We start from the raw sequence: 24,710 nt of genomic DNA, 5'->3' as shown, positions 1-24,710 counted from the left end.
AGCCTTCTCTTAGATCTGCAGGAAACCCCCTTCTCTTTTCTATGAGAGAGTGGCTTGGAGTGGGACCTTTGGAACTCTAGTTCCGCTAAATAGCTGTTGAATTATTCTCACCTACTCTCTGGGTGAGCTCCTGGCTCTTCAGAAGACTCCTTGTGCTGCTCTGCAATCTATGAGTTGAAGAAATGGAGAGATTAAAAATGTGATTTGTTTACAAGCAGCTATATTTTGAGCCATATTATCTCATATATACCTTGGGAGAATCTAATAAATTAGAAGGAGTGATTATGTCGCTATTTATATTTTCAGGTAGAACAACTACGGTTTTAGTTCTTCTAGTCAGTGCAGGACAGTATTTTGCATGTAGTTGCTTAATAAACATTTGGTTTAAAAGAAATTTTAATTCTATATCCTTCTCTTTTATCTCTTATCTCTGATTTTCCCACAGCTCACGTTCAAGTGCCTACTATATGAAGAATGTTGTGTTATTTTTTAGAAACTAAGTAAATAAATTTGAGATCTGCTCATTGAGGAATTTTAAATGAGATTCATTTATCTCAATATCACAGTGGAAATAAAATGCTTAACACTAAATACTACATGCCATTTAATACATTTTAAAGTACTTTTTATAACTTAAATATTTCATTATACATCAGAGAGTAAGCCTTTCTTTAGTTTAACTTGCAGAAATGGTGGTGGTTTCATTTTCCAATGAACTCACAACATAATGTTCATTAATTAAAAATAGCTGCCTGATACAGGAAACAGCTCATGTAGCAGCTTCTGACACTGTTCTAAAAACAGACTTGAGATGCTCACGTGCTAAAGAAGAACGAACACTGGAAACTGTATGAACAAATTCAGGTAAAAGCATGCTATGTTTTAAGAAGGATTTACATGTACCTTTACATTAGTGTTTTTTTGATTATGAGTCACATGAGCTTATACTCGTTTGCTATACTTGTTTTTTGTATTTCAAATTATTATGTAGAAAGTGAAATTCCTACCCAAATTGTAATATTTATTTAGTCTGGTGGTTTCAATCAGATTTTTTTTCTACACACATATAAACAATATATACTTATTTTGAAAATAGAATTTCATGTTCTTTCAACTTGGTTTTTCATCTATATATGTTAGGAATTTTTCACATTAAATCCTTCAAAAGCTTTTTACTTTATTATCTCTTTTGAGGTAGCATAATATTTCAATGTATAGCTGTACTATAATTTGTTTAAACCAATTCCCTATTAATAGACTAGTGATTTGATACTCTTTTATTTAAATTTTTTCCTCGAAAGTCATTGTTTTTAGAGCAGATACACTTGCAATTGAACAAATTTACCAAATGTACTATGTTGATGGCGTAATTTATTGAGAGTTTTTCTGTGTGTCTGGAACTTTTCTAACCACTATCTTATGAAAATTAGAATAATTCTACCATCTTATGAGGGATTTACTATTATATTCCTATTGAGATTCAGAAAGCCTCCAAGCTTCCTGTACGCCATCACGGCCATCATCAGATGGACTGAAAGACACGGTGACTGAGCAGACATGTGAGAGCCCTTTAAATCCAAAGGAGCTAAGCAGAAGGACCGCAGCTGTGTCAGCATAAGACACAGCAGAGCTTACAAATTCTTATTAGAGTCACTGATGTTAAAAATCTTTTCTCATTGCCATAACAACAGAACACCTGCCATCTTAACCCTTGTGGTTGTGCCTTGAGTATTCCCTGGCTGTTACCACAGATTGCTTGGTGTCTGTGTGTCCCTTGCTGACTTCCAAATTCTGTTGTGAGTTTATCTGAGGTACAGGCCCTCTTCAGATTTGTCTATACCCCGGTTGTGCCTTGCTAAGCACCAAGAGATGTCAGTTAATGGCTTGAGATCTCCATCCTTGGCCAGTCCTCCCCGATGGCCTAAATAGCTGCTTCTTGCTTTCTACTACTGCAAATGAAAACTCTCAAGTTTTGTCATTAGTAGTGGCTTAGGCTCTAAGATCTGTCTCTAAGAAAAGTCTTATTTCATTTGCTTAAACAATTGTTAAATTGATCCTAGGTACAATACATTGAATTTCCCAGGGGAGGGGGGAAGTTATTTCATATTACATTTCTTCATAATTAACTTTTTTATCATAACTAGAGAGAATTGAAGTTTAAAATGCACCAAAAGGGACCTGTGTTTTGGTTACTTATTGTAGTGTAATAAACCACCCCCAAAATTAATAGCTTAAAATAGCAATTTATAACCTCATGATTCAATGTGTTGACCAGGCAGTTCTGTTTCATGTGGTGTTTGCAGGATGCTGGAATGGCTGTGGCCCTCTGAGGCTTGGGTAGGAGCTCACCTGGGACCCAGTGGCTGCTTGGGTTGCCTTGTGGTGTCTGCATTCCAAAAGGGAAGAAGTGGATGCTGCCCAGTCAGTTAAGGGCTAGGGCCAGAATTGGCACTGCATCATTTCTGTCATATTTTAATGGTCTAAGGCTTAGACGCTAAGCAGTCATAGGCCCATCCCTGAGTCAATGTGGGAAGGGGCTATACTATACAAGGACATGGATACCCAGAAATGTAGTTTGTTGGGAGTGATCAGCAAAATAACAGTTTACCATAGTGTGCTCCCTGGCCCCTCTCACATGCAAACTATGCTAATCCACACATAAGACCTTTTCAAGTCTCACTCCATTACTACATCAGATTGAGTTCAGGATCTCATCATCTAAATTGGGTCAAGATACAGATGAGGCCCTTTCAGTACAGCTAATCTCAAACTGAATACCTGTGAACTAAAGGGGCAAATGGTTTGCTCTTGTCCCGTACCCCACATGCAATAGTAAGGAGGGACAGGAAAATTCCAATAGACACTCCCCTTCAAAAAAGATATTAGAGGCTCTGGAAAACCCAGAAACTTGATATACTGCTGTTGGGAATGTAAAAAGGTACAGTTATTTTAGAAACAGTCTCACAGTTTCACAAAAGGTTAAAACAGAGAGTTGCCATATAACCCAACAATTTTGTAGCTAAGCATATATATCAAAGAGGAAGAAAAACATGTCCATATAAAACTTGTACACAAATGTTTATAGTATCCTTATGATAACCAAACCCAAATATCCATCATCTGAGGAATGGATAAATAAAATGTAGGATAGTCATGTAATTGAATGAAGTACTTATACATACTACAACATGAATGCAACTTCAAAATGTGCAGAGTGAAAGAACCAGTCACAAAAGACCAGATATTATATGATTCCATTTATAAGAAATGTCTAGAATAGGCAAATCTATAGAGTCAGAAAGTATATTAATGATTTCTTATGGCTGATGGGAATGGATGTTTTGTTGGGGGTGGGTGATAACTAATGGGTACATGTTTCTTTTTGAGGTAATAGAACATGTTCTAGTGTTAACTGGTTGTATGTAACTGAATATACTAGAAACCTTTAAATCGAAAACTTTTGGTGAATTCTATGTGAATTATATTTCCGTAAAGCTATTATTCAGAAGAAGAAAAAGGCAGATGGGAAAATGGGAGATACGTAGCAGTCCCTGGTCCATGGCAGTTCTAACATCCAGCCGGGTGTATGTCAGTGGTTCCTTGTTTAGGGACCAGTTCATAACCTGGGTGGTTCTCTGTGCTCTCAGCTCCATCCTCTAAGCTCTTGGCTGTGAATTCTTCTTACTTTTCCACAAGAGATGGTTCATGTTGGCAGCCTCTTCTTATCTGATTAAGGGCCCTGATATTTTTCATTTTGACTGTTTTTGTCTTTTCAGTCCAGGCCAATAATGCTTCCACTGATAAATTTCTCAAAGTCTTTGTGGATTTTCCCATGTATCTCTTTGGTTTTCAGTCTTTCCACAAATCTCTTTAAGACAGGGCTCTCTACCTGGGACAGCCTTTAAGTCAGAGTGTTGTGTAAACACACTTTTAAGATTCTTAGAAGCTCTATTGTCTGGTAGAGATGTTCCTTAAGATGTACCCTTAAAATTCTTTAAAGCCTTTTGGTCTAGCTCTGTGATTTGCAAACTATGGTGTTTGTTTCGGCAGCATAAGCATTACTTGGGAACTGACTGCAGAGGTCAGACCCCATTTTAAATCTGCTGGATCAAACTGTGAGGATCCAGCCCAGCAATCTGGGTTTTGCAACATCCCTCCCTACCCCCCGACTCCTCACCCCAGCTGTGTCTAACACACACAAAATTTTAGAACCACTAGTCAAATGGAAAGAGTCTGTGAGGAACCACCTAAAATCTTTGAGGGCTCAACAAATCATACAGCCTCATCCTTGAGACTACATTTTACTGGCAGCACAGGATTTGACCTTTGTCCTGAGCTATTTCTTACTTTTGGCATCTTTTACTAAGATGCATAATGAGAAATAGTTTTATTTTTGAACCCAAATTCTACTTGGAAAGGAACCAAACAGTTTCTTTTTTAGTGCATCTCACTACTTCTATGTTTTATCATAGGTAGCTAAAATAAGCCATTTGGTGCTTTTGACATTCGTCCTGGAATTCTTCTTAGTCAGATCCATGAGTTCATTAGGTAACCTTTCTATCTTCCACATTACTGCATTCAGTGGATTTGCTAATTATTCTGCCAGTCCATAACTTAAGTCCCCTTTCTTCATCCACCAATAACATTTCTTCACTTTTTCAAATCTTTATTAGCAGCCTCCTCAAAACTCTTCCAGCTCCTACCCATAACCTATACCCAAAGCTAGAACATATTTTACGTTTTTGTGATAGTAGAGCCCCACCTCTGATACCAGATTTTGTTTGGGTTATCTATTGATGCATAAAAAATCACCCAAATTTAGTGACTTAAAACAACATTTATGTTCTTGCTCACAATTTTGAAATTTGTTAGGGTTTGATAAAAGACGACTCATCTCTGTTCTATGTGCTGTCAGCTGGGAGAGCTCAATGAGGGCTGTAGAATTTATTTCCAGGATAGCTCACTGACATGTCTGGCAAGTTGATGCTGACTGTCAGCTGGGATTTTATCTGGAGTTGTCAGCTAGGACCTTGATTCTCCTTCATGTAGGCCTTTCTCATGCATGTGGCTGCTTGAACCTTCTCACAGTATGGCACCTGGATTCTAAAATGGAGGAAGCAGAAGTCGCCAGGCCTTTTAAAGATTTAGCCCAAAACCGGAGGCACAGTGTTATTTCTGCCCTTTGCTGTTGGACAGAGTCATAGGCCCAGCCCACATTCAAGGAAGTGGAGTTATAGACTCTACTTCTTTGTGAGAATACTGACAAAGAATTTGTGGCTATTATTAACCCTCTCTAATCTCTTAGAGTTTTGTTTTGTTTTGTTTTTAAATAGTACTGAAAGATATTCTTGGCTTAAGTTATGAGTTGGTGAAAAGTAATTTGTTCATCTACTTGAAGAAAGGTTCAAGCCTTGGAAGGAGGTTTGAAAGAAGACATTTACATATCAAGAGCCTACGGATATCTGTTTGTGGAAATTTGAAATCTTATATTTCATTAGTGGACAGAAGTCATTTTTTTGGGTAGAATTAAATTTTAAAATTACTCATCAAGAGAATAATACTCTTTAGCACCTTTGGCTGTGTCAAGATTTGTATGTGAGGGGACATATGATTGTGTTTATGTATCTTATTTGGTCTTAACAATGAACTGTTTATTTTTAGTAAACATTACCTGATAATGTATGTTATCAAATGCAGACAAATAGTCCCCTTCCACAGACTACCCTTCTTAAAGCAGGGACTAAATACTGTTTAAGAGTTATGAATGATGAAAGGCAGATTCTGGATACATTATAGAAATGATTGTGGTAAAGGATGATCGTGGGATGAAAGAATCCTAAGGTTTTCTGTCATTTGGAGCTTTTGTGTGCAGCTGTTTCTAGATTAGCAAGAGAGTACAAAGCAAATGGCAGCAGAAGTTGCCTCTGCTTTTGCTCATTCACCCAGATCATCTATTAGCTCATACAGGCTGGTAAATGACTTCCTGAATTTGTTAAGGAACTATATTAGTAAATTTTTATTGCCCAATTTGGAGTTTTATTTTAAAAACAATCAAAGTTCTGTTACAATAGTGATTCAACAGAGTTCAAATACATGTTATAGTTTTAAAATTCATAGAATCCAATGGGTATTAAATTTTTGACTGTTAACTTTAGTTTTTACTTTTAGCTTTGGTTTCATACTTTTGTGTTTGGTTATACATTATGTTGATTGTGGTGTAATACTTTGTTCAATAATAAAATAATTTTATTATTTTATTTTTATATTTATATTATTTACATATTTTATATATTTACATTATTTATATTTATATTATTTATATATTTTTTTCATTTGGTTGTCAAAATTTATAGGCCAACACTACTTCCCTTACTTGCTTTTAGTTTTACTCTCTCACATCTGAGTAGTTGTCAAGTGTGACTAATAATGTGTTTTCTTGTTTTCTCTCTCTCCTTAGTTCTTCTAATTATCTTTTTCTTCTCTATTCTTCTCATACCCTACCAAATCTGGTGGAGTGACATATTTAGGAGTGAGATTATTATGGTATATATGTTTGACTCTGTATGAGGATCCTTCTAGCTTCTTGATGCTCTCCATCTACTGTTGAATTTCCCTGGAATGATGTCATTCCAACAGTTTAGAAAACGATGCCCACTTTCTTGGTTTTCAGAAATTGCCTTCTTTTTCTCCACAAATTATAATTCCATTTGCTCTGGGATATTTTAGGTACATGCTCATCAATCCACCAATTACTAAGTGTGAACGAATAACATATTGTGAGAGACAAAGAGGTGAATAGAAAATGGTCACTGTTATTTGCGCCTCAGTCTCCAGTCTTCAGATTCTTTCTCAGTCAGATTTAAAATCTGGACATGGTTTTCTGAAGGCTTGGATTATATATTTATAGAATGTTGGGGGTGGGGAGAGTCTGTGAGTTACTTTGGTGCTCTGAGGCCTTCACCTCTCACTCATTATTGTAGGACCTTCCTTATTTCAGGGTTTGTACAACCACTGTAGTCTCACTATTTTTTGCTCCAATTGTTAAGAGTATATTCTTGTATATATTTTTAAGTTGCCCTTTATTTCATTTGGGTAGGTTCATAACTTCTTGATTACCTTCCAGGTATTTTCACAGAATTCTCATTTCTAGGCTAAATAATTTTAATTCCCTTGATTTACTCATATCCTACTTTTCTTCATAGCTTTAGTAAATTGTCCAAATGGTTACATACATTTATTATTGAACAGAATTATTTTTTTCACTTGACTTTCCTTCTGTAGATATTTAAGCAGCATAATTCATAAAGCATTATTTTCTACCACTTACTCTTCAAAAACATAATTCATAATATAATGTAGAACTTGGAAGGGACCTTTGAAACTATGTAATTTGTTATTTAGAGCCCTCATCTTGCATTGTATCTGTAATGCATAGGTTTGATACATAGAATAAATATAATAATAAAAAAAAAAGGAGGAAAATAGTGCTGCATGTTATCAGTGGATACTTACCCTACCCTTCTTTATGCCTCCAATCTACTCTATTTACTGTTCTAATTGCAAAATTCCCTGTGGCGCCCCTTTGTTCCTTTTTAAATTATGTAAAGCCTGTCTTTCAGCAAGATTTGCTTAATTGCCTCAAATGAGTATATATGTTTGTGTTATTCTAAAATTTACATAGAAAGGTAAAGTAACTGGAATAGCTAAAATAGTTTTGAGAAAGAATAATGTGAAGAGAATCACTCTACTCAATTTTAAGACATTATGTAGCTGTAGTAATCAAGACTATGATTTTGCCAGAGGGATAGGTAAATAGATAAATACAACAGAATAGAGAATCCAGAAGTAGCCCCATACAATCATAGCCAACTGATTTTTGACAAAGATGCAAAAGTAATACAGTTTGTCTTTTCAACAAATGGTGCTAGGGCAATTGAATATATATGAACAAAAAAACGAACTTCAACCTAAACTTTAGACTACATGTATATAAATTAACTCAAAATAGGCCATCGATTTAAACATAAAACATAAAACTGTAACATTTTTTGAAAACATAGGTGAAAATCTTGACCTAGAACTTGACAAAAAGTTCTTAGCCATTATGCCAAAAGCATGAACCAAAAAAGAGAAAATTGAGAAATAGGATTTCACCAAAATTTATAATTTTCGTTCTGTGAAAGACTGTTAAAAAGGTGAAAAGACGAGCTATAAACTGGAACAAATATTTGGGAACCTTATTTTTGACCAAAAACTCTATCTAGCATATATGAAGAGCTCTCAAAACTCAACAGTAAAAAAAAATACTCAGTCTAATTAGAAAATGAGGAAGCAACATAAAGACACATTTTACCAAAAAGGATATAGAGATAACAAATTAAAATAAACACATGTGGGACACTCATCATATAATCTAGCAGTTGCACTTCTGAGCATTTATCTCAGAGAAATGAAATCCATACTAAAACCTGTGCATAAATAGCAGTTTTATTTGTAAAAACCAAAAGCTGTAAACAATCTAATGATTGGATGAATGATTGGAATGATTGATGGATGGCTAAACCAACTGTGGTACATGCACACTATGGGCTTCTATGCTGCTATAAAAAGGAACCATACTACCAATATATGCAAGAAAGAACTGTAATCTCAAGGGCATTATGCTGAATGGAAAAACTTACTGTGTGATTCTGCTTACATAGCATTCTGTAGATGACAATATGATAGAAATAGAGAACAGAGTAGTGGCTGCCAGGGGACTTGGGATGATGGAGAGAAGGGTACTATGTATGACTCTTCAGGGATAGCATGAGGAAGTTCTTTGTGGTGGTGGTATCGTTGAATATCTTGGTAGTTACACACATTTATACAAGTGATACAAGTGATAAAATGGCATAGACTTAAACACACACTGTATCTGTCAATTTCCTGGTTTTGATATTATACTATAGTTACATAATATGACATAATCAGGGGAAATTGGACCTCTGTACTATTTTTACAACTTCCTGTGCATCTATTTCCAAATAAAGTTTTTTTTTTAAAAGATATACTCAGACTTTAGTCCTATGCTGTCCACTAGCCACAGATTGATTTTAAAATTTAAATTAACTAAAATAAAATTTCAGTTCCTTGTTCATATAAGCCATGTTTAAGTGCTCATGTACCATAAATGCAGAATGTTTCCATCACCACAGAAAGATCAGTTGGCAGTTCTGCGTAGACAAACCCTCTGCAATGCCAAATGCTATACGTGTGGGTACCTACATATTTCTTAGTGAACTGCCTTAAATTTATAAATCAAAAAATAGTCAGTGCCAGGAAAATTCCAATAGAAGAAATGAATTTAACAATTTAAAAAAGTATTATAATTTTTGAGGCTATGTTCCATATTTTAATTAGAAAAGGAAATAAAACATTTGTTTTATCTTTGAAATAGGAATAAAGTTTTTTTTCCTCATCTGCCAAAGCAGTTGTAGTTTCTTTCCATAATTACAACATAGAATATACAGTACGAGAAATGGGCAAAATAGATGAGAAGGACAGGTAGGAGAAAGTGATATCAACAGGAAAAGTGTTTTAAAAATCCCATACTTGTTATTTTCTGTTTCTAAGTGACCAGCTTACCAATTGTAGCTTACCGTTGCAGAGGAAGTGTGGGTTAGCAACCAGATCTTAAACTATAATTCTATTTCTGGCCCAAAGTGACCTTGAGGAAGTGACATATTTACTCTTCTCATTCTCATAACCAATAAGCAAATTAAGATAAAACCAAATATTGCTCGGGTAGACTATAACATAAGTTATTCTAAAATGGTCCTGTGATTTTAGGTTATATGTAAAACTGTTTGCTTACAAGTAGATTTTATATACAAAGTTTTGAGGAATTTAGTTATGAAGAGTCATATGATGTAGAAAGAGGAAGTTTACCAGGCATGAACAGTTTTCAGGTTCCTAAAGCCATTATCAAATTTAACTAAATGTGTGTGCGTGATTAAATTGATCAAAATCACTTGCTTTAAAGCCAAGAATAAATCTATTTTTTTAAAATCTAGCAGCTGAAAGTATAAGCAGCAAACCAAAGAAAATAAAGCACACATATATGAGAGAAATTTAATTTTAGTGCAATCTCTGCAGCATATTTTTTTAAATTTTTAATTAAGTTTATTGGGGTAACATTGGTTAATACAATTATATAATTTTCAGGTATACATTATAATTTCATATCTGTATATTCTTTTATGTGTTTAGCACCCAAAGTCCAGTTTCCTTCAGCTACCATATATTTGATCCCCTTTACCTACTTCACCCTCCTCCTACCCTCCCCATATTTGACCCCTTTTACCTCATCTACCTCCCTCCTCCACCCCCAACCCTCTGGTAACCACTAGTCTATAGTCCATGTCCATGAGTCTCTGTTTGTTTGTCCTGCTCCTTTGTTGCTTTTAGGTTTATATCCCACATATAAGTGATATCATGTGATTTTCAACTTTTTCTGTCTGGCTTATTTCGCTTAGCATGATTATCTCGAGGTCCATCCATGTTGTCGCAAATGGCAATATTTCATCTCTTCTTATGGTTGAGTAATATTCCATTGTATATATGTACCCCAGCTTCTTTAGCCAATCATCAATCGTAGGACACTTTGATTGCTTCCGTGTCTTGGCCACTGTTAATAATGCGGCTATGAATATCAGAGTGCAAAGATCTTTTTGGATATGGGTTTTCAAGTCTTTGGGGTAAATACCCAGTAGAGGGATCTCTGCAGTGTGTTTCTACAGCTAGAGCCACATAATATCTGAATGAACAGTGAAAAGACTAATTACTTACAAAGACATATAAAAATCTACAATGTACAATGTAAAATTGTCAGAAAATATTTCATGTGAATTTTCTTTTTCTTTGCCTACTAAATTGCTAAAACATTGAAAATAGGTCAAAAACCATAGCCAACATACTCATTAGGAACCTTCCAGCCTTGGTACATTAAAGCAGAGTGAGACAGTTCCAGTTTTAGCTAACAGTTGTGGTCAGCTTGAAAGTTCCTGTCCTCTGAACTAGGGAAAGGGAACCAAAAGTGCTGACATCCTCATTTGACTTTGTCACTCATGCCTGCTCACACACACCAGCACTTTCTGTGCAAAATCTGCAGTGACTGCCGAGACACCCTCAGCCCTCAGCTGACATGAGGGGATGACGACTTGGACTGGTGAAGTTTGGAAAGCGTTATCCCTCAGTTAGATACCACCCCATTATATGAACATGCCATATTTCCTCACTATACCTTTCACTTTACAGAGATCAGCTTTGAAACTTATAATAATAACATTCATTGACAGCAACTGATTATTGCAGGCAGGCGAAAGTATTATCCTGGATGACAGCATGCTTAAGAAATAGCTGATTTAGAAATATAATGCCATGGAAAGTGCACTGAAAAAAAAAATCTATCGGAAGATCTGAAATGTATATAGCTTGTCTTTCTAATGTCAGTATGGCTATGTCTGTCCTACCTTAACACTGTTGGTCTCAGTTTTCTTATCCATACTATGGGAGAAATACATTTTTAAAGTGTATTTCTCCAAGTAGTTTCCTTCATGCTTCCGCTCGTTGGTTCATAAGCTACATTAATTTTACCCATCAAAATTTTCTCAAGTACCTTAAGGTAGTATACTATTTGCAGTTTGTTATTCTTTCAGAAACTCAGTAATTAGAAGAAGTGATATTGCAAAGTTGAACTGAGTCCAGGTATTTTGACTAGAACATCTATACGTCACATAAAAAGGAAACTAGAATTTGGATTATTAAGTAAATGTTAAATCCACATGATGATAAACCTTTAGGTGTTTGGAGAATTCTGTGTTATATAATAGTTAACTAGAATGTTGACTTTAATCAATAGTTTTATAAATATGGCAAGGGTGAGAAATTTGTGCATTGGTGCCTTTCCTACTTTAAAATCCTGGTGTGTTTTTATGAGGTTATTTGGGATTGCCAGGTGCGCTGGGAAGGAAATAGAGGCTCCTTTGCTTTGAGAGGGCTGGCGAGCTTAAACACGGTTTCATTATATAGTATTTCTTATGACTTTCTAATGACCATGAAGAGGAAAATTCCTAAAGTCCTTTAACATCTAATTTCAAAGGACAGTTTGTTATAAATCTAGAGACTGTAACTATAATAAAATCACATGTAGTTGGCCCCATCCTTCCCACTCGACCACAGCATTCTAGAGTTTACTCACTACATTTTGAAATACTTTCATGGAATTTTGAAATGCATTACTTGCATAGTTCTTTGAGGCTCTGTCACTGCTAGAAATAAAGTTATGAAACCTAGCTCTGCACTTCCCATTAAGTAGTTCTTGACCATGTTGAACAGAAGTCAAATACAGAGTGCCTGTAGATTTTACGCACAGATCATAGATCCAAATATTCCTCCACAAACAGGAAATAATGCTTAATCAGAAGATTAAAAGGCACGGCTGGATGTTGTTTGAAAGGAATCCTTTATGGGGGGCTGTGAGTATTGTTATTTTTGCAATTTCCGTTTCTGAAATATCTCAGGTTAAAAACATTTGAAAATTTGAGTATGTGAAGTTAGGAGTTGATGAAGTAACTGGTGTTTGTCTTTTTGTTTACTACTAAATGATAAGCAATTTGTATCATTATTGAAAATGTATTATGGCTATTGTTTAGAATGGTTTTATGCTGTGATTTTAGCACAAGATGTACTTTTTCTTATTTTCGTGGTCCACACATAGTTAGGAGATAGTGGCATTTCTCCTTGTGGATTCACAGCACAGCATTGTTCCCTGACAGTAGAAAAAGTGAGCTATGCTTTCAGTGCAATCACTGTTAACCTTTTTATAGGAAACATTTTTATTATCTCTCTCCCTCTATTTCTAATTTCTATTTCTCTTCCTTTCTTCTGTTACTAATATGTAAGACCTATACTGCAGTCAGTTTCTTAGAACTTATTTGTACACTTAATAGCCTCTTGATCACTAATTATTTGGTAATAAAATTCCCTCTACTTCTCAAACATTAGCAAGGTAGATTGGTAATGTACAAATTTCAGGGTTTATTGAAATTACATATGATTTATTAGAATCAGAAGTCTAATTGACTCACTAGATCCTTCTATTATTGTGCCTTTAATGTTCTCGTAATCTTTTATATTTAATTGAAAAACCATTCTTAATAAATGTCTTTTTTCAGAAAAAACATTTTTAAACAAATTTTTTTGAGTCGTAAGGAGAAAAAAAACATAGCATCCAGATCTAACAACTGGTAACATTTTGATGAACTTTTTTAAAAAAAACTTTATTTTGTTATTAGTTTCAGATGTACAGTACATTGGTTAGACATTTATATAGTTTATAAAATGATCCCCCAATTGCTTTTTCTCTCCTCTGGCTCTACACCTAGCCATTACTTTAATGCTAACCACATTCCCTATGCCATAATCCCCATCCTTGTGACCATCTATCAACTAATTTGTACTTCTTTAACCCTTTAACCCTTTACTCCTTTCTCCCAGCTCTCCAACCTCCCTCTCCTCTGGCTGTCACCACATTGTCCTCTATATCTATGAGTCTGTTTTTGATTAGTTTGTTTTTGCTGTTCCTTAGATTCTGCATATAAATGAAATCATGTGGTGTATATCTTTCTCTGTCTGACTTATTTCACTCAGCATAATAACCTCTAGGTCCATCCATGTCATTGCAAATGGTAGGATTTCATTTTTTTAATGGCTGAGTAATATTCCATTATATATATGAACTGTAACTTCTTTATCCAATCGTCTGTTGATGGGCATTTAGGTTGCTTCTATATCTTGGCTATTGTAAATTGTGCTACCATGAACATAGGAGTATAGAGATCTTTATGAATTATTGTTTTGGTTTTCTTTGGATAAGTACCTAGAAGTGCAATTACTGGATCAAAAGGTATAGCCATTATTAATTTTTTTATTATGGTGATATTGGTTAATGAAATCCAGTAAGTTTCAAGTGTACAATTCAATAGTAAGTCATATATATTTTACATTGTATGCTCACAGCTAATAGTTAGATTTCTTTATGTCACCACATTTTGGAGACCCTTTTCCCCATCTACATCCCCCTCTTCCCTATCCTCTGGTAACCACTAGACTATAGTCCATGTCTATGAGTCTCTGTATGTTTGTCATGTTCGTTTGTTGCTTTTAGGTTTATATCCCACATATAAGTGATATCATGTGATTTTCAACTTCTTCTGTCTGGCTTATTTCGCTTAGCATGATTATCTCGAGGTCCATCCATGTTGTCGCAAATGGCAGTATTTCATCTCTTCTTATGGTTGAGTAATATTCCATTGTATATATGTACCCCAGCTTCTTTAGCCAATCATCAATTGTAGGACACTTTGGTTGCTTCCGTGTCTTGGCCACTGTGAATAATGCTGCTATGAACATCAGTGTGCACATATCTTTTCAGATATATGTTTTCAAGTCTTTGGGATAAATATCCAGTAGAGGGATTGGTGGATCATACAGTAGATCAATTCTTAGTTTTTTGAGGAACCTCCATACTGTTTTCCATAGTGGCTGTACCAATTTGCAGTCCCACCAGCAGTATATGAGAGTTCCCTTTTGTCCACATCCTCACCAACACTTCTTGTTCTTTGATTTATTGATAATAGCCATTCTGACAGGCGTGAGGTGATATCTCATTGTGGTTTTAATTTGCATTTCTCTGATGATTAGTGACCTTGAGCATCTTCTCATATGTCTATTGACCATCTGTATTTTTCCTTTGGAGAAATATCTGTTTAGGTCTTCTGCCCATTTTTTAATTGGATTGTTTGTTTTGTTGTTGAGTTGTATGAGTTCTTTATATTTGATGTACTTTTTTCTCTTTGTATCTGTTTTGCAAAGTTGAAGTTATAGTACATGGATTTTTTTTTTAAATCATGCTTTTCTTTTCTCCCACATAATATTAAATTATTTAATGTTACTAAAAATTTAATAGCTATGTGATACTTTTACAAAGTAGTACTTTATTTTAGTTTATGTGTCCTCTATTGTTAGATATTTTAATTTTTTTAGGATTTTGATTGTAAATAACTAAGAACACCATCATTTTTAAATCTCGCAAGGTGCCTTGCGGGGGAGGGTGGGAATCCTGCTGTACTTTATTCTTGATTTAAGATACTATTAATAGCCTGATCTTAGAATTTTAAAGACAAGCACTGAATTAGGATTTTAAACAAAACTGTTGGGTGCAATGTTTGTTTAAAGTTACAGATACCACATTAAAAAAAAATTTACTTCTTTGTGGCAGATAGCCTATGAACTAGCTTTTTCAAATGTGGATTACATTGCTTTCTTCATATAGACAAACTGGAGTGGGATCCATAGCACTTTTGCAAATAGGTGGATCATTTAGGAAAATTGAAAGAGGACTTCCTTAATTAAGGCAGGTTCTTCTATGCCAAAAGCCTCATGTGAAAAACTAGATCTATTTATACCAGATAAATCCAACATGGGCAATGAAAATACTGGTGCCTGAAAAACACGAAGTCACAGGCTTTGGCCAAAGTCTTTCTTTGATTCACTGTATTAGAAATGGCCTGAGATTCTCTCAACAATTCAGTCACAGAAGGAGAAAAAGGCTTGTTTCTCATTCCCATTGTTTAGAGCCCTTGTGTCATAGACTTCCACCAAGATGGAGTGCTGACCTTCCTTGTGGAATGAATGGAACTGAGTTTAGAGTACTTTGAGTTACATCTTTTATTTAAAATGTCCAAGGTATGAAGATAAATTTTAATAAGGATAAATACAGTGATATAAAATCAAAATATGGAAGTTTGGAGCCCTGTTCTTCAAGTAATAATTTTGGATCAGAAATTTTGATTTCAGGATGTCAGGGGATTTATTTTTTTTTTTTTGCCCTACCTCTGTCTTCCCCTGGCTTAGTTTAGATCATAATACAAGTTGATATCCTGACTTTTCTTTATAAATGAGTAAAATTTTATTGAATATTTGTTATACTTAGAAATAATCATTTCTCCTAATTTTTATTGTACCTTTAAAATTTAGCATCTAGTTGCTACTAAATGTCAGATACACACATATCCACACATATACCTATTTTATGTTAAAAAGAAACCAAAGTGGAATTTATTATAGGACCTATATGTTCTCTAAATACAAGTATGAATAGATTTATTTATAAAACTAAAGGAGACTCAGAATTAGGCTAAAAACTGTAGTAGTACTAGGTTTTGTTTTTTTGTTTTTTGTTTTTCCCCCTCATTTCCTCTCTCTGTGTTTCAGGGATCCCCACCTGCATACGTTCCTCCTCAGAGAGTACACACAGTGCACATAGTATTCTGAGGATCAACTTTGCGACTGAACCAATTGGATTCCCATCTAGCATTTATACACTTCTTGGCATTTCTCCCACCCATTTGTTTAATCTTTCCAATTCATTTGATCCTCTGGCATTAGAGCTGACAGCTGCAATTGCCCACGGGGTTCATAAAGTAGCTGAATAATAAAATGCCGTGACCTGGTTCTTGTATAGTTTCATGATGACTGAGCTGGCAACTCAAAAATGCTATAGATTTATTCAGCAGGTCAGGTGGAACATTATCTTTATTTTACAGGAAGGGAGTTTATATGTAAAAGGGATTGGTAATTGATCCTAAGTGATATGTTATATTTCCTAAATCCTAGTCTTACTGTTTATTTACCAGACAGTGCTTTATGTTATATGCACATTATATCTAATCCTTAAAATAATCTTGTAAGAGAGGTGATATGACCCTATTTTTCAGATGGAGAAAGCAGACTCAATGACGTTATATACTCATATCTACATATTTAGTCTTATATGGTGAATAGCAGAATTGGAATTTCAAGTCCAAGATCATCTGTTGCAAAAGCTTGTGGCTTAGCCATTACACAGTGCAGCAGTAATTTTGTCTATTGTAAGTAGTATTTTATTTCCATTTTGCTGTTGATAGATATTGACTATTGTGATGAGAGACGCTATAAACATTGTACATGTCTTTTGGTAGAAATTACCAGGTCGTGGGATATGCGTATGTTCAGCTTTGGGAGATGTTGCCTAAAAGTTTTCCAGAATGGTTTTGATGTCTGAGTATTCTAGTTGTTTCATCTCCTTGCTAATACTTTTTGTTGGTTTTAAAAACTTTTAGCCATGTGGCAGATGTCTGGTAGTATCCTTTTGGGATATTAACTTGCATATCTCTGATGATTAATAATTTTTATATGCTTTTTGTAGATCTTCTTTTGTGAAGGGCCCAATCAAGACTTTTGCCCATTGTAAAAAAGATTGGATTCTCTTTTTGAGTTATTTATATATTCCGGGTACAAGTCCTTTGTCCAAATTTTGAGTTACAACTATTATTTTTTTCTTCTGTAAAGCTTCCTTTGTTACACTTAGTGATGTCCTTTGAATACTGATGTCCAATTTTAGTTCTTCATTTAAAGTTAGACCTCTGTGTTCTTTTTTAAAAACCTTTGTTTATCTGAAGTTCATAAAGATGTTTTCCTAGAGTATTTCTAGAAGCTTTATTGTTCCACCTTTCACATGATCCATCTGAAATTGATTTTTATGAAAGGTATGAGGTAGCGGTCAAGATTCTTTTTTTTGTCTCATGTGGATATCAAGTTGATTTAGCACCATTTACTGAAAAGACTGTCCTTTGCCCACTATATCTCGGTGGCAACTTTGTTTTATATTTTGGCTGAGAATTCTGACATCTGACATTTCCAGAATCCAAACCATCTGAAATTCTTTTTGTAGTTTTACTTAAATTGTCTCAAACATGAACCGTGTTTCCTATTTCATCTTATCTCACCTTGTATAGTACTCTGTGTACATAGTAGGATAGAGCAGAGAATTTACCAGTCTTGAGAAGGTTTGGGTATAGATGTATATAAAAATCACTGAAGGGAAGGGTAGAGGAAATGGCTTCACATTGCTGGATGGGAGCAGTTTATGTGTTGTTTCAGCTGTACTTTCCTAGCTGTACTTTCTTTTCACTGAAAATTATGAAGGTGTGGATTATAGTCCCTCTCAGAGGACTGAAAACCAGTATCAGAGGAATCATTCATTCAGAGCAGAATTATCTAGCTGCACTACCTAATGTGTTTCATATGTGCTCAATAATCCTACATATAGTTTACCAGAGTGGAAATTTTTTTCCCCCTCATTTGTTTTGTTTCATTGAGTCTTCTTAATAAGATTGAATTTTTAGCAAGCACTGAGAAAGGATTCCACAAAAGACTTTTGATTCAGGCCATAATGGAGTAATGTATATTCAAATACTCTCTTGCCATTAAAAATAAAACAAAACAAAACAACAACAAAAAAAACCTGTAAAATAGGAAAAATATATCTAGTAACTGTTTACAGGCATATAAGCCATATATTCTTCTACTAGAAGAAAATAAGTTTTAGAATCAATGATCTGAGCTTCTATCTGAAGAATTTAGAAAAAGAGCAAATTAAACCAAAGGTTAAATAGGGAAGAAATAATGAACATTAAAATGAAAAATATACAATGTAAAACAACAGAATAATTTGTTACCTTGAAAGTTTAATAAAATTTGTTTCCTCGAAAATGTAATAAAATTGATGTATTCCAATTGAGATTGATCAGGAGTGAGTAGAAGACAGTCCCATCATCAGGATACTTACAGACATTAAAAAGATTAGTGATTATTATGAATAACTTTATGCTAATAAATTCTACTACCTAAATAACATAAACAAATTCCTTTGAAAGACAAACTGAATAAAACAAAACAAACCCTGAAGAAATAGAAATTTGAATAGCCCTACTAAAGAAATTGAATTAGCAATTTAAAATCTAAGAAAGAATGTCAAGATGCTGCTGGCCAGGGCCCACTGTGTTAGACTGTGAGGTCCGTGAGGGCAAGGAATAACTTTCAAAGATCTTTTTATGATTTGCATATGACAAAACATTCTTGGTACATACTTGTTAAATAGAATTGAACTGATCGAATAACATGGAACTAAAGAGAGAGTTTGACTTCTTGAGAAATTTAATGATTTTTTACCTTCTTTCTTTGCTAAGGAATCATTGATTATCTCTCTGATTCCTTTCAGAAAATGTGTACACCTTACTGAAATAAGATTTCTTTATTTCCTTGCACTTATGAAGCTATATCAGATTAGGAATGCCTCAGCATCTCCTTGGTGAACACCTATTTTTTTTTCCCCCTCTTTAATTACCCACAGCCCCACTTCCACCCCTGACCTATGGATGTTGCCTCCCCCGCTTTTTTTAACAACTGGATCTCTGAAGGCAGGGCGTCTCCTCCCACGTGATCATGACACATGCCCGGCGCACCTGGGGTATGGTCCATGGATCCACCTGGGGTGCAAACCCAGAACCTTCTGCATGTAAAGCAGACGTGCTAACCATTACACTGTGGAGCCACCCCAGTGAACATCTAAATTATGTGGGGTGTAAGTATGGGCTGTGTTATTCCCAGGCATGCTACTTTAACCTAAAATCATAAATCCTAGTGTCTTATACGACTTAAGCCAAAATTAACATAAATCTTCTTTCTAGTAATGGCAGTTTGTTTTTATTTTTTTGGAGGGAAAGGCAATGTGTGTGTGTGTTTCCTGGCATTGCAGTCTGTTGAACACTTTGTAGTCTGATTTTAAAGAAAGAACCAAAATATAGCATCCCAATTATTTCTTAAAATTCATGATTTTCATCCAGTATTCAGCTAACAGTTGAAAATCCTCTAAATTGAACAGCACTTAGGAAGCTGTTGGAAGCCTTATTAGAAAGTCAGGCAGTGACTCTGAACAGTGAATAGCTCAACCTGCAGGCAAAACCTGTACTTTAGCTGAAAGTAAAGAAGTTTCCTTTGAATCAGGCCCAGTCTTTCTGGACAGAGTTTTGTTTATTTAAAGAAACTTGAAATAAACATACTGATATTTATTGGGCCATTAAGAAATTATATTCCTGAGCAGTGCCGACGCCTACAAAATAAGTTAAGTAGCTTAATTACATATTGAAGTCTTCTTTTAAATCCCAACTACCCTCATGTGATTGAGAAAAATATGAAGCAAACTTCTTTTGAAATGATTTCATAAAATTTCTTGTAGAACACAGTGTTCAGAAAAACCCCAAATCCTGATATGTGTTATGCGAAAGCTTTTAAGGAAATGCATCAAAATGCTAATCACAATTATGTCTACATTGTGGTTTTATAAGTGATTTTCATTTTCCTTCATTTAGTAATTTATAAATTTGTAAAAACAAATTTGTAAAAACACCTTTTTGTCATTTAACTATTTTTATTGTTTAATGGAAATATTTGGAAGCATTAACTAGAATAAAGTAGAGGTTTTTTTCAGAGTAAGCATAGCAGTTAAAATTATTTGTACCTCATATTTTAAATATACTTACAAATATGTTCAATAGAGCATATATCTGAAATTGCTCTAGTGTTCAATAAAAGGGTAAAGCAGGATATACAGTACACTGCTTTTGTAAAAATTAAATATTTGTAACATATCCATGTTTATAGGTATATGAATGTTCAGAAAATAATCTGGAATAAGTAACCCAAGGTATTAATAGGGGTTATCTTTGAGTGATGAGAGTAAGCTGCATTACTTATCTTTTTGCTTGTTCTCTTAAAAACTGTTTGTAATGAATATGCATTACTAGTTTATAAACTTTCTTTAAGCATGGGAGTCAGCATTTCTTCTAGCTTTGGCAAAGGTGTACAGCTTATGTTGCCTTAAGCAGGTGGCAACCCCCTGGTTACAGCCATGCCCTCCAGTGATAGACGGTAAAGGTGGAACCCATGAAGAGAATGTAGTTGGATGCTAGACCAGCTGTAATAGGCTCCCATGTCTGCAGACTCCTGCTTTCAAGAGGAAAACTCCATGGTGTGAGCTCATTGGAATAGTGGTGAAATTTTGATGACTGCTAGGTTTAGGTCATGAGTGTAAAGTCTGGGTCATAGCCAGGGAAAATGGAGATCTAGCATCAATGTCAACAGGCAGTCATTTTCCAGCCACCCTGGAGATCAAGGAAATAGGGAACTGCAAAAAGAAGGGAACTGCAAAAATAGGGAACTGAAAAAAAATTTTTTTAACTTGATTTATAGTCTTGCTAAGGTGGACAACTCTTTTTCAGTTTTTCTCCAGAAAGCATACAGAACGTCAGTAAGCTCTATAAGGTCCTTCGTTATCTCCTAGGCTGCCAAGCATCTTTGAGCTCTGTTCTCTTGTGCCGGAGACACTGTGGTAGCTGATAAGTAAAGTTCATTAGTCCTGGGAAATAAGATTCTTGCCTACTGGTTCCTTGAGAAGCCCAGACTTAACATTGTTTTCATTCATTTTCTGCCATTTTTTATTCTTTTCATTTGTTCTTTCAACAAAGGGGTAATGAGCACCTATTTCTTGCCAGACACTGGGGGTTCCTTGGTAAACAAAACAAAGCCCCTGTCCTCATGAAGTTTACCTTCTAGGGAGCCAGAAAGTAAAATGAGTGAAAAAGAAATATTTAATATAATCTTGGGCAGTGGTAAATGCTATTAAATAACAGGAAACAGATTGAGGTACTAGGATAGATAGAAAGCAATAGAGACAGTTGTGAGGAAGGAAAGATCTACCTGAGGAGTAGCATCTAAATGCAGAGTTGCAAGAGGTGTGTTGTGGAAGCAAGAGGAACATCTGGGTGAACATTCTAGGCAGAGGGAACTGCAGGTGCAAAGGACCTGAAGCAGAAATGAGACTTGGCAGGGAAGTATTTACATTCCTACAAAAACGTTCACTGGTCAAGCTCTGGAAGGATGATAAGGTCTTTACTTTTACATCTTTCCAACCATATACTCAGTAAGATATTATTTAGCTTGTTTTCTTATTTATAAAACTTAAAAGCTTCTATTCAATCAGCGAGGTTCCACGTTTGAACTGATAACTTCATATTTTGCCAGTGAATTGCTGTGTAATATCTAAACATATTTACTTACTTGTGGTTTATTATATGAACGTTTATTAAGTGAGCATTTAGTGATCTTACCTGATGGATTGAATGTGATGGAGGAGGGAGAAGCGAGGGAGATGAAGAAAGGAGTTCCTGGACAGAGCCCTGGAGAACCGGGAGAGCTGGTCGCCAGGGACCCAGGAGGAAAGTATGTCAAGGAGAACGAGGTCAGCACTGAGGATGGCACTTGGAGAAGTCCAGGGATACAAGAGCTGAGTGGTGACCTGCGAATGTCCCTGCTGGTCTTGGTGGGAACAGTGTCCGATATGTGTTGGTCTGACTAAGGTGAGCTGAGGAGCTAAGAGGTCCTGAGGAAGTGGAGGCAGTGATTGTAGAGTTCCCACCTTTTGAGAAGTGTGAACGAGAAAGAAAGAAACAAAATTAGATGGCTTGACAAGAGTATGAATGGAGCCCAGGTTTTTTTTGTTATTCGGTTTTGTTTTTGAAAGAGACTTTGGTGGCTTTTTGCCATGACAGGAAGTCATCCTTTGTTATTCTTGATGCAGAGTAAACAGTTGTTTACCCCCCTTAAACATGTTTAAAATTTCTTACAGCTGTATAGTTTTCCAGGCATTCAGAGAGTTCACTTAATGTAATCTCACATTGTCCTGAGGGGAACGTGCCAGATATTTTATTCCTCTTTTTTAGATGAAAGCTTCAAAGCTTAATAGTTGTAGCTCAGAACTCATCCCACTAATACACTGTGGGACAAAAATTTTTATCAGTGTATCCTATCCAGCTTAGAGTTTGAGACTCTATATTCATAACATTAATTAACAGTGATTTGTCCCATATTCAACCGGTTATCCTCACTTACCCCAGAAAAGAACCCAAAGCATTTAGATATAACTTACAGGATGGGTTAAGAAGCTTTTCACCATACCCTTTTATGTCCCCTCTGCACACACCCATCTCACCCACCTGTGACTCATATATACACACACCATCCAGCCCACATACACACCCTGTCACACAACCAACCTCAAACTCGGACATCTTCAAATGTTCACAATTAGATACACTTCATTCCTAGCCTCAAAAGGCCCTTGCCCACAAAGCTTGGCTACTTTCTTTTCAATACTTTCCACTTTCTGGGGTCTGGACTTGGGGTAGCAAGCTAAAAATTAGGTTAGAGAGAATTGATTTTATAAGACCAGAATAGAAACCATAAATAAATTCCTAGGTTTCAACAATAAGGGTTCAGTTGATCATTAAGTTTTTGTTGAATTTGTTTTCTCTCCTCACAACGGAAATCCTGTAGAACTTAAGCAGTTTTGAGTAAATTTGATCTAAAGTAACAGTTGTTTGAATGCTTTGGTCCTTCAGGGTATTTTTTGAGTTACAGGGATTAAGCGGTTGAAGATTGGGTTTTATGAGTACAAAACCTGGATTGTTATACTTTTCATTCTGGCTTATCTTAGCTCTTAAAATATGAAAAAGAATGTTCACAATGTTGATATTTTGATAACTTTTACAGAATGACATATTTGTATGGTATATCTTTGCTGTTTACCTACATGTATCACTGTTTTAGCTTGTTAGCTGTTTCCAAAGATCAAAGTCTTTGTTTCTCAAATATATAAAAACTAATCAAGAGAAAGGAACCAGTGTTTCCTTTTTTTTTTTTTTTCTGTCTGTGGATTTAAGGTTGGACCTAAACTTTGGTCTCAGATGAAGTTCTCATCTCAGCGATGAGTCAGAGGATAAAGAGCTTAATTCCTAAATCTCAGTTTCCACGTCTAAAAAGTGAGGATACTAATATGTACTTCTTAGTCCCTGTAAGATTTAAATAAAATATTTGGCAAGTGCTTATTATATTGCCTTGCAGATACTAGGGACTCAGTAAATATAAATAGCACATTGTTATTAATTAAATGTAATTAATTGTAATTGTTATTAATCTACCATCAACATTTCCCTTTTGCCACACACAGTCTTTATAACCATATTTTTAATAACTGCATGATATTCTATCAAGTTGTATGCCTTATTTGCATAACTCTTCATTTATTATTAGTTTCTTAGACTGCCTCTAAATATGCACTGGAATAAAGAATTCTGCAGCAAACTGTTATTCAATCAGCAGATTCGATTAGTGCTCACTATGTGCCAGGACCTTTGCTTGGTTTTGGGAGCACAGACTTTGGAGTGGCACAGTCCCAGCCCTGAGGGGCTCACAGTTGGGAGGGGGAGATGTGTACAGATAATGCCGGCCTGTGGTAAATGCCATCAGTGTCCAAGTTACTGAGAAAGTTCAGAGGACAGGGCAAAATGTCAGACACTGCCTTAAAGAGCTCAGGGAAGGCCAGGGAGGGTTGTAGGAGATGAGTTAAGTGATTTTAATAGGGTTGGGTAGATCAGGTTACTAAGGGCTCTTTAAGCCATCATACAGATTGGGCCTTTTATTCTCAGTGCAATGAGAAAGTCAGGTTTGAGAAGAGAATTGGCATTATCCACTTAGGTTATACAGCCTATAGGGGGCAATGTGGAAGCAGAGAGTTTAATTGGGAAGTTAATAAAGAAGCCAGGTGAGAGACTGTGTGGCCTAGATCGAGTGGGAGTGATGGAGGTGGTATGAAGGGGCCAGGTCGGAAGAAATAACCCACAACGTGAGCTGTCAGGTTGGATGTGAGGTGTCAGAAAGAGGAGTCAACG

At 35.4% G+C, this 24,710-nt stretch overlaps 1 protein-coding gene across 2 annotated transcripts in view; it reads left to right on the top strand.

Annotated features, from left to right (window-relative positions):
• The window catches only part of FGD4 (FYVE, RhoGEF and PH domain containing 4), a 169,196-nt gene that overhangs the window by 50,416 nt on the left and 94,070 nt on the right, over positions 1–24,710 (top strand). Inside the window, exon 1 of one of the 2 annotated variants that reach the window (XM_039882342.1) lies at positions 12,344–12,518. The exons of the other annotated variant lie outside the window; for it this stretch is intronic. Coding sequence (XP_039738276.1) covers positions 12,509–12,518 — 10 coding nt within the window. The 5' untranslated portion in view covers positions 12,344–12,508. Of the gene's footprint in view, positions 1–12,343; positions 12,519–24,710 lie in introns of those variants that run through there. 2 annotated transcript variants of the gene reach the window in all.

This window comes from Pteropus medius, unplaced genomic scaffold, assembly GCF_902729225.1.
Source record: "Pteropus medius unplaced genomic scaffold, Ma_sr-lr_union100, whole genome shotgun sequence".
In the NCBI taxonomy this organism is placed as follows: Eukaryota; Metazoa; Chordata; class Mammalia; order Chiroptera; family Pteropodidae; genus Pteropus; species Pteropus medius.
This window is presented reverse-complemented; position numbering and strand designations above follow the sequence as displayed.